We start from the raw sequence: 11531 nt of genomic DNA, 5'->3' as shown, positions 1-11531 counted from the left end.
ATTATAATTCCTGACGACTCGTTTAGGTGATTCAGAGTCGATTATTTTATTTGAGAGACAATAACTTTATTTACCGTGCACTGTCGGCTTCACAACTTTGCAGATAGTTTACATTCACATACGACTACATTACACACTGCATGAAAGGCAATATTCAAAATGGCATAATAGGGGCATTTTAAGAGTGACGGCTGGCTAAGCTTTGAAGTAGGTATGTGGAAGACAATGTTTGTTCACGTCATAGGCAGACAGAGAGGCAGTATGAATGACATGAAGAATGACAGAGACGGAGGGTTGTGGTGGGAATGGAATCTCTTGCCTGCTTCATTGTGGGCTGCTGTTGTGTCCTCTGGCTGCTCCAGGGTGTGCCTGGTCAAGTTTACCCCTTGAGACCCCGGACCACTAATAGATCCTGCAAGACACATTGGAAAACATTGAAAAAAACACAACTTCACAAAGAAAGATCCAGCAGTGCCTAAACCGTACAAAAACTTTATATAATTCCATGCAAAAGTTCCTATAACAGTTGTGAATATGTGACACCTCATGAAGCAAACTATTAATATCCAAAAGACAGTCCTGTCCATGCTGCTAATCTACTTTACACATCTTCTCAGTTTTGGTTTGAGAAAATGTGTTTGTTAAACCAGGATCACACAGTCGCCACAGGAAGTTCATAACAGTTAACAGTGCTGTTTTAGTATTATTTATACACTATTATGGTATTTATTTTTTATTTTGAATTTGCTTTAATTTTAATGTTTTCTGTTTTAATTTTAAAACATTAAGTTCTAGTTGTTGTGTTATGTGCCTTTGTCATATTTAATGTATTTTTAAAGGGGTCATATGATGTGATTTCAATTTTTCCTTTCTCTTTGGAGTGTTACAAGCTCTGGATGCATAACGAAGATCTGTAAAGTTGCAAAGACTAAAGTCTCAAATCCAAAGAGATATTCTTTATAAAAGTTAAAGAGTCGGCCACAAACTACTTTGTTTGGTCTTCCAAAAGAGACGATATCTGCTTCGTCATGCCTGGAGCTGATCCGTGCTGGTCGCTGAGGAAATACTACAACTTTGCGCTGTCGATCGCCCGAATCGGCTTTCACCGTGGACGAAGAGGAGTCCAGCCCGTAGTCGTCACATGTCCTTCCGGACGCTCCTTCGTCGAAATCGCCGGCCGCGCCGTTCTCAAGCGCCTCTGCTCACTGTAGGCCACCGTGTGTGACGTTGTTTTAGATAGAGGAGAAACAATAATGTACAGTATGTGGAAAATAATGTGTTTTTTGAACCTTAAACCACATAAACACATTTCATTACACCAAATACACAAAATACTGTTCTTTTTAGCAGCATCATATGACCCCTTTAATATAAAAAAAATACCATATATTTAGCTTTAATTTATTTTTATTTCAGTTTTAGTTTTAATATTTTAGTGTTTCAGCTTAAAATTATTTTATTTCAATTAGTTGCCAAGACAACATTTCTAATTTAAAAGATTTTTTTCCTTTTTTCATGTAATATTTGTTTTACCATACCTTTATTCTAATTAACAAAAAACGTTTTATTAATAGTTTAGTTTTCGTTAACAACAACAACAACACTGTATCTTTTTTGTATTCCACAGAAGAAAGTAAGTTATATAGGTTTGAAACCACAACTGCATAAACTGCATACAGTAGTTTATTAGTGCATTTAATTTACTGCTGATGAAATATTGCTTCTCAGATGCAGCAGTGATGTGGACTGGCAGTTGCATACATGCAGGCCATTGTCCAACTATCATTTCTGCTTCCATAAAGATCAATCATCATCTCTCTGACACTTAATTAGCGACTTTCAGCCTTGCAGGACCCATGATTCCAGAAGAACACAAAAAGATAATCTCAACCTTACAACATTAATCATGTTAGGCAACTTCCTATCTATGTTTGGCATAAACCAGATGACACGCATGCAAGCAATAATTAAAAGTGTGCAGCTCTAAAAAGCAGTCAGAACCATCAGTTGGAATGCTGAATGTTATGAATCTCAGCAGGACACATTACATAATCATGACAAACTTGCTCTAGAACAATCAGAGCACATTCCAGACTTGGCAATTAACAGTATGTGCAATAACCTCAAGGAGTTGACATACAGTGTAGACTAGCTTGTAATTCTTCATGACAGTGGACACACACAAACAGACAAATAAATGACCACAAATACGCTTACACACTCATAAGCATTTAGGTTTAGTAAAGCTTCATTGTTCAGGGGAAAGCAGAGAGATTAAGATGTCGGATCATGACTGGAGTCTTGATAGATAGAAAGACAAGCAGAGGAAGAGAACAACAGAGAAGTGGAGTGTTGGAGAGATGGAACGCAGCCGGTTGAAAAGGAAGAAATCTGCACAACAGTGTGACATTGTAAGGAATAGAAGGTCAGGGTATCAGCACCTGTGGTGGTTGAGCTGGAGACCGGCTGCTTGGCTTCAGTAGATGCCTCTACATCTGCAGACGCCACACTCTCGCTTAGAGAAGGTCTCTCATGTGCGCCGTATGACTTACTTTTCTTCTCCCACTGGGATGCAGCCAGACTACGCAAGAAATTGTCTCTATAAAGCCAACGGAGAAGAAGCACTCATTTACTGAGCTGTAAATGGAGGGTTTGGTACACATAAGTGTTCTGAATCTGCAGAAAACAGTGAAACCATAAACTAGTTCAAATCACAAAGGCATATACTAAATTTAAGCTGGACTGAATACTTTCAGTTTGTCCAGACTTCTATTTAGTACAGTAACAAAAATATGCACTACCGGTCAAAAGTTTGGGACCGATTTTTAATGTTTTTTACAGGAGTTTCTTATGCTCTTCAAGGCTGCATTTATTTGATCAAAAATACAGGGAAAAATGTAATATTGTGAAATATTATTATGATGTAAAATAACGTTTTTCTATTTTAATATACATTAAAATCTAATTTATTCCTGTGATGCAAAGCTGAGTTTTCAGCATCATTTCTCCATGATCCTTCAGAAATCATTTTAATATGCTGATTTATTATCAGTGCTGGAAACTGTTTGTGCTGCTTAATATTTTTTTGGAACCTGTGATACTTTTTTCAGGATTCTTTGATGGATAAAAAGTTAAAAAGAAGAGCATTTATTTAAAATAGAAATCTTTTCTAACAATATACACTACAGTTCAAACGTTTGGGGTCAGTGCATTTTTCTTTCTTTCTTTTTTTTGAAAGAAATTAAAACTTTTATTCAGTAAAGATGTGTTAAATTGTTAATAACTGATAGCAAAGATAGAAAATATTTATATTTTGAATAAATGCTGTTCTTTTAAACATTTTATTCATCAAAGAATCCTGAAAAAAGTATTGCCGTTTCCAAAAAAATATTTGGCAGCAGAACTGTTGCCAACATTGATAATTCTAATAATAAATAGCATACTAGAATGATTTCTTAAGGATCATGTGACACTTTATACTGGAGTAATGGCTGATGGAAATTCAGCTTTGCATCACAGAAATAAATTATATTTTAAAGGATATTAAAACAGAAACCATTATTTTATATAACATTTTGCAAGATTACGGTTTTTTTTTCTGTATTTTTGATCAAATAAATGCAGCCTTTATGAGCATAAGAGACTTCTTTAAAAAACATTACAAGTCCCAAACTTTTGACCGGTAGTGTATATATATTTATATTTAAAGGTTATTACACACTTGTTCAATACCATGCAGTTATATTCCAAAGAGACAACAAATCAAAAATATTGTACAAGAAGGCAACATGGAATAATAAATAAATGCACTTTAAAAACAATAAAAAAGCCCTGTGTCAAACAAAGCCCACCACCACCACCATATAAATTATTCTCATAAATTATTTCCCACAATTTCAAATATAATTTACTTCTAAGCTTAGATAAATGTAGAAAACAAATTTTCTGCATGATTACTTGTTTCAATAACCACCATGCTGATCAGATTTGATTAACTCACAGTCGAGCATTGGCTCTCCCCACAGTGATCCACCAGAAGAACTGTCAGTCACACTGAGGCATGTGTGCCAAGAATAAACGGCTTCACATGAATGACATATTCATGATGAAATCTATTATAAAATTTTTGTTTTTTAAAACTTGCTGAGAAAGGCAGTAGATAAGAATGTAACCGTTTAACCCAGTGCCATTGCATTAAAACGTGTTACTTCTACGTAGAATCATTAATATTATAAGAATTATACTACATTAAATTAAAAATAAATAGCCAAATTAAAGGTTAATATTCACACACAGCCTCAGTTTCTGAGCGTAGCAGCGGAGTTAGCCCCCAAACACCTGACCGCATGCTGATGTTTGCAGAAAGAGAGCCTGTAACCATACAGAGCTGCTGTATACTTACTCATAATTCCTCAGAACCGGCAAGTCTCTATTCACACTCTCTGGACTGAAGAGAAACACTTTAATTTACACGCTTTGCCCATATCACTCCTGTTAGCTACACTGCACAAGTCTCATTAAATGTATAGAAAATACCTTTAGAAAAACCTGTTGACATTACACCACATCTGGTTTAACTATGGCTTTTAAAGCTTTGAGAAAACTGCTTTGTGGATTTTTCTGGCAATTTCAACAATAGCACATTTTTCCATGAACGGCGATATGATTGCAGCACATAATAAGACAGGAGATAAAGTCATCTTTGAGTAGCAATTTGAGATGAAAGAAGAACTTTACTTTTCCCATGACAGAAAACAGAAAATAAAGAATGACAATGAGGGGGAAAAGGCCACAGAGGAAAGAATTATTGTCCATTCATGACAATAAAAAGGCAACTCTCACTTCTAAACTTTGATAAATATTCTGCACTAATGCAATTTCAGAAATATCCAAGTAGCATAGCAAACAATAAAAGAAAAATAAATAATTACGGTAAAAAAGTTAACCATGCATGAAATGCATCTATTAAAACATATTCATTTTGTTAGAATATTTTTTTGTGGATTAGTCTTTGGCAGATATAATGGATCGATTTAATTTATTCAAAAATTTCCAGCCAGCAGTTGTTTCCTCCATCCCTCCCTCTATGACTCTGTCTCCCCAAAATGACTAAGCATCACAATGATTTAAAGTACTAGCACCTCCAAAAGCCACATTCTTTGGCCACGCTGCAGCTACTCACCAAACACTGTCTGCCTGGTGCTGTCTGTAAAAGGAGAGAGAAGCAAAACGCAGGAATGTTGGGTGCCACAGCAGTGGAGGAAGAGATTAGGAGACGTGCCAAATATTATGAGAGAAGAGAGGAGAGGAGTGAAAGGTGCAGGGGGAGACAGGAAGAGAGAATACACACAAAAAGAGACAGAGAGAAAGCAAGACAGGTAAATCAGGTAATTGGCAAAAACAGAAAGAAAAATAGAACAAAAAAAGGCAAAGAACATATTGAAGAAAGCAAATCTGTTACAAAGTACAAATACAAGCCAAGAGCGTTTGAGTAAAAGTAGAAAGATAAAAGTAAGAAACACACCTGATCTTAGGCATTAGAGGGAAAATAATAAGACTAATCCTCAGTGTAGTAATTCCAGATATTTCAAGTTATAAGTTAAGAGAACAATTAACTAAACACTTCAACACTTAATAAATTCCATATTTTTTGAGACCTCAAAAATTGAAGACTTACCTATTTTCCTGTAATTGCACAGTTAGCGCAGTAGATTCCCATATATATTGTGTCACAGATCACACTGTTCAAAACCGCTTACGCCATTCAACTCATCCTTGTTTTGCTCCTTCAAGACCTTCAAGTTCTTCCCAAAATGCCCTGCCTTCTCTAATACCTACACCTCCTTTCACATCTCTTTCCTCTGCCTTTCCCCTCACTCCTCCTATCACAGGATCAGTTGCTTGCTTACTTGAAGACTCGCTTTCCCTCCGTCCGGCTGGGTTGCTCTGCTGCCGTCTGGGAAGGGACCTCCTGAGGAGAGTCCGTTTCTGTGAAAGATGCTCTGTGGAGAGACAATTAGTTAGTGCAAGCTAAAGGCTACAGCACAGTATGGGCAGTTTCATGTGAATCACGTCCACACATACACAAACACAAAAAGGATGTGCATGTCGGTAAATGTGTCTCTCCATCCACTTCGAAATACACTATTTGAAGGTAAATTTTTTGGTTTCAAAAAACAACATCTAATTTTCACATTCAGCTTTTCTTATGGATACAATACTGATACAGCTCCTTTAAGAAAAACAATACAATAAGGCTAACGTATGTTAATGCTTTCGATATCATGAAATAACAATGAATAACAACTTCACAGCGTTTATTAATCTCGGTAAATGTTCATTTCTACATGAACTACCATTAAAATAAATACAGACATTGTGCATTGTGTATTTTACAATAGAACGTGTTTTTTTCTATTTTAATATAGGAAAAATGTACATTTTTCCTGTGATGGTAAATCAGAATTTTCACCATTACTCAAGTCTTCAGCATCACATGATCCTTCAGAAATGGCACTCTAGACACATTTATTATTTTTACTGTTGAAAAAAAAAGATACATTTTCAGGATTCTCTGATGAATAGAGAGTTCAAAAGAACAGCATTTATTTTATTGAACTTTTTTTTTACAATTTCTGTAACAATTTAACTCTTTGCTGTCACTTTTGATCAATTTAATGCATCCTTGCTGAAGTATTGTACTTCAACTAAAAAATCTATAATAATAATAACAATAAAAGTAGTAGTAGTATAGTCATGAATGCTACCCATTCATATAATTACTAACTAAATCAGTGTAATTTCATAAACTAATAAATGACTATCAGCACTGGCCAGCTGTAACAGCAGTTTGCTAATCTAATATGTAGGGATGTAACGATTCACTCAACCCACGATTCGATTTTGATTTCACGATTCGATTTTCTCACGATTTTTTTTTTTCTTACAAAATGAGATTGAAGACATTATACAGTAAATGAAAAGGTGTCGTTTTATTAGGCTATTGCTGCACGTTTCTTTGTGAAATTGAAATATAACAAAACTAAACTTAAATTTTAAAAACAAACCCCAAATCAAACAAGTAAGTTACACAAATAAAAGAAATCTCTTAATATGAACAAACTAAGGCTTTGCCTGTGCTCTTTCCATTTAAAATTAGAGGCAACCACTGGATTTTAATCATGGTCCAAACAAATATGCAGCATGAGTAGTTTTTAATCTAAAGCAAAAACAGAATGGTCTGACTTTAGTTTTGTGAAACTATACTACATAAAACATATCTGAACGAAACCGCAGACGAACTGAATGAGATGCAGATTCACTCGCTGACAGCAGGTGGCGCTCATGAACAGCAATGATACAGTGTTTCCTGGGTTACCGCTGTAAACAAAGCAGAGCTGCATGAACACTACTTCAATATGCATTGTTCAGAGGTAAAATGAAAAGAAAATACCACGTAAACTTTTCTAAAGATAGTCAGTTCCCCTCAGAGATACATTCATATAAACTCCTACTCCAATTGTATCGCGATTTGTTTAGCATCTCAACCGATTTGAATAGTCACATATTTGAATTGATTTTCGACCGGCTCGCGGTTAATCGTTACATCCATATGTGATGTTTCTTCAGACGGATCACTTTGAACCCTCCTGCTGCTTCATTTGAGTCAGCACTTTTATTTATCATTTCGCAGACGAGCTGACATCATGGCTACAGTGAGCAGAAAGCTGTGAGAGGCTTCTTCTGCGGTTCTACTCGAGAAAGCAGCATTCAGGACTTCTTTAGTGTGCTACAATAATCCTCTCCTGCAACTGCCAAGTTCTCACTGCAAACACCTCCCTGCCACCATTTGTTCAGAGTGCTATTATGTTTCTGTAGTCTTGTTTTGTGTGGCCATTAGTTCACCTTTTATATTTGTGATGCACCTCGTCAACTGTCAGATATTTAATAAGACACACATTTTTTTTTTTACATGTGCGTGAGTGTTATATGTTGTAATTACTGTTAGTTCAGAAAAGTTTGAAATGAGATTAATTTATTGTTGAAGTTACTCTGGCTTGCTGACCTACAAACTCAAAAATCCAGATTACTTTTAATATAATAGGAGCTCTAAACTGGCCTCATATCAGTAGCCAGGACAAGTTCAACAAACATCAAACAATTAGTCAAAGGCTCAAAAGCAGAAAGTGATGTAAATGTGATACAGACCTGCTGGAGATGCTTGAGGTTTCCTCTGTTATAGACCTCTCCTTTTTTAACCTCCGTCTAGAAATCCCCATGTGAGCTATGTACTGACTCATAAAAGAGCGCCCCCTAGTGAATGACCGAGGAATTGTGGGAGGGAGGAAAGAGAAGTAGAGAGAAAGAGGTGGAACAGTGATGGTGGTTACATGGACAAACAGAGGGTTAATATGTTGACAGGACCAAAACATCAGCAAGAATCAGAGAAACAGTCCCAACCACCCAGAGCCATTGTGAAAATATGCATTACTAAATTAGAAGAGGAGGAAAATGGCATATGAATAGAAATTGTTATAATTAAGGATACACAAAAGTGAATGATCACCAGTGTTAACCAAATATTACAAAAACTTATCCTAAAAGATAATTTATGCTACAGAAATAATGCTAACTTTATGTATTCCATATATTTATTGATAAATTATGCAATTTATGTACTACTATGCATATGCATAAAACTAGGCATATGCAATTAAAGTGATCACAAAAATAAAAAAATAGAATATAAACTGCTGTTTTATTGGATTTAATTCCTGTGCTTGTGACTGGTCACGTTCCTTTGTGACATCACATTAAACTGGCGAAACATTTAGAGGAAAACACAAGCTCAGATCAAGAGAGCTGATAGGCAGATCACAATTGTGCCCAGTTCTGGACCTTTAAGACCAAACACATCCTGTCCAACCCAGAAAACATTCCTGTAGCTCTACGCAGAGAAGAAAGCTTCCCAAATAAAACATTCGCGTTCCACATATATGTGCAAGGACTGTTGACTCAATAAGACATTTCACTTTGGCCAAAGGCAACACTTGAAATAGCACATTGTGACTTGGGCAAACTGGGAGAAGCAGCCAACCAAAGCTTCTCACATACCCCATCTACAAAACCCAGAAACACCTGACAATCTGAAAACTTCAACTGATATTCACAAGCTTTTAAGCATACATGTAACTAGAATGTAATGCTATTTACCCATGTGTGATGCAGATCTGCATTATCAATATAACAAAATAGTATATTACTAGTATATTATAGTACTACGCACAATTATGTTTTTATAAATGGCTTATGAAGAATGAGAATGGTAGATCATTTGAGTTAATTTGTCGGGTATCTTGAGTGCCACATGATAATTACATAAGACACCCAGAGCGTAGTAAATAAAATGAGCATTAACTACATGAATCTAAGTAATTAGGACTTCACCTACACAGACTGGAAAATATACACTCATTATTTTTACCACTAATGTTTCATGTATCAACCACTGACCATTCATGTGCAAAGACTCTGATAATGACCGTGCAACGTATAGCAAGTTAGGCTGGACACTGTAAAGTAGGTAGGTACTAATAATACAGTTTTTCAAACATGTGACAAACATTATAGGGGTGCTCCGATCAGGATTTTTGAGGCCAAAACCGATCGCTGATCACAGAAAGCAGTATCTGCCGATACGATCACCGATACCGATCTTTTTAAAGCCTTCTTTTTATCATGTAGAATTATTTATAGTGATGATTCAATCAAGATTTTTAGACATTTATTCTGGGCCTAAATTTAATTTTTGAAAATGAATTCCTCTTTTAGGTGACTCTTGTGGGAGTGGATTTTTTTTGACATTTTTCAAAAATATATATTTATCTCACCTAAATATTTGATCATGCACTACATTTTTTGTTTTGACAATCGTGCAATTGTTGCGCAACAGCCTACAAACAGCACAAGCCTGATTTCGTGAGCTGTGAGGCCCCTTTTACACCGGGTTCACACATACTCCGTTTGCAGTGCGTATGCAGTCCATGTGTGGTACGTAAGCGGTACAGAAGCAGCACTGATTGTGTCTACAACTGATCCGTGGCTGTTTACTACAAACACAACATTTATCCATTATTTTGATTTCAAATCCAAACATTGTTACTTAAAATGCTTTTTCAGCTTTGTGATATATATAAGCAACACATTATTCAATGCTTTTTACTTTTGCATTTACTTCTAGATTTATATATTAAGTTGCTCAAGCAATTGGCAAAATGTACTTTTCTTACATTATCACAAGCATTCTAAATTAAAACTTACCATTGACAGAAATTGTCAGCTCTACAGCCTTTTCTTTTGCATTTAATTCTTTATTACACGCAATCCTGCGGCTCATAAAGAACTTTGTTTTCCTACCTCCACGAATGCCACTATTATTGCCTTGTTTATCTAAAAGTGCTCTTTTCCTTTAAACCTATGGCGACGATAGATGGCGCTGTAGCCTGTAGTGCGGTATATAATATAACCCCTGATTTACACCGCATGCGTGCGTCTGTTACGGCTCCGACGCGGCCACCGGAGCTGATCGTAGCCATTCTAGTCAATGCTTGTCACAATGCTTGTGACTCTGCACCGCTTCGCTATAGATAGGTGCCTAGTCTATTTTTGACGGACGCCGCACAGCTCAAATACAAAATCAAAAATCAAAATATACACCCTGTGTAAAACTGCATAATTGTAACTTTTAAAAATGTTCATTTCAAAAATACCTTGTATTGGTAGCCTACTATTTTAAAAATGCTTTATGCTCTGTAGACCTTCTAGTAGGAGAACAAATGCCAGTGAAATGTAGTTGAAATAATTTTTCGTTTTATCTTGCAAAGATTACGTTTTCCACACATATTTTTATGAAAATGGATATAGTTATTTTCTGGATTATAAATCACGTTTTAAAGGGGTCATATGATGCTATTTCAATTTTCCTTTCGCTTTGGAGTGTTACAAGCTCTTGGTGCATAAAGAAGACCTGTAAAGTTGCAAAGACTAAAGTCTCAAATCCAAAGAGATATTCTTTGTAAAAGTTAAGAGTCAGCCACGCCTACCTAAAACGGCTCGTTCTAACATGCCCCCACATGTCTACTTCGCTATGTGGGAAGATTTGCATAACGCCGCCCAAATGTTCACGCAAAGAAAGAAGGCGTAACTTTTATTCTCGCTGTAGTATTGTTGTTGCCGCCGCCGCCACCATGTCTTGAAGGCGCTGTGTTTCGTTGTGAAAGTGAAACTACTAGGGCTGGGCAAAAAAATAGATTTTTCGATTAATCGTTTTTTTTAAATGACGTAGATTTGATATTGATTCTCAAAAGCCGCGAATCGATCTTTTCCGGGATTTATTTCAGCACACATTTAAAACAAGATCTGATTAACGTGAATCTTATCATTAGTCTTCTCCACTAGATGTCACCCTTATTTACCTTGCGCGATGTTACAACAGAAAGCCTGTCATTCATTCAGCACTTATCATGGCCATA

At 36.0% G+C, this 11531-nt stretch overlaps 1 protein-coding gene across 1 annotated transcript in view; it reads right to left on the bottom strand.

The window, feature by feature from the left end:
- LOC107755112 (FH1/FH2 domain-containing protein 1-like) overlaps positions 1-11531 on the bottom strand; it is a 63532-nt gene that overhangs the window by 13386 nt on the left and 38615 nt on the right. The window contains exons 12-17 of the mRNA XM_016571812.1: positions 8209-8313; positions 5910-6002; positions 5183-5206; positions 4403-4447; positions 2509-2599; positions 289-334 (exon numbers count right to left, since the gene is read on the bottom strand). Of these exons, the coding sequence (XP_016427298.1) occupies positions 289-334; positions 2509-2599; positions 4403-4447; positions 5183-5206; positions 5910-6002; positions 8209-8313 (404 nt within the window). The remainder of the gene's footprint in view (positions 1-288; positions 335-2508; positions 2600-4402; positions 4448-5182; positions 5207-5909; positions 6003-8208; positions 8314-11531) is intronic.

The sequence above is a fragment of the Sinocyclocheilus rhinocerous genome, unplaced genomic scaffold (genome assembly GCF_001515625.1).
Source record: "Sinocyclocheilus rhinocerous isolate Xijiao unplaced genomic scaffold, SAMN03320098_v1.1 scaffold591, whole genome shotgun sequence".
Lineage (NCBI taxonomy): Eukaryota > Metazoa > Chordata > Actinopteri > Cypriniformes > Cyprinidae > Sinocyclocheilus > Sinocyclocheilus rhinocerous.
This window is presented reverse-complemented; position numbering and strand designations above follow the sequence as displayed.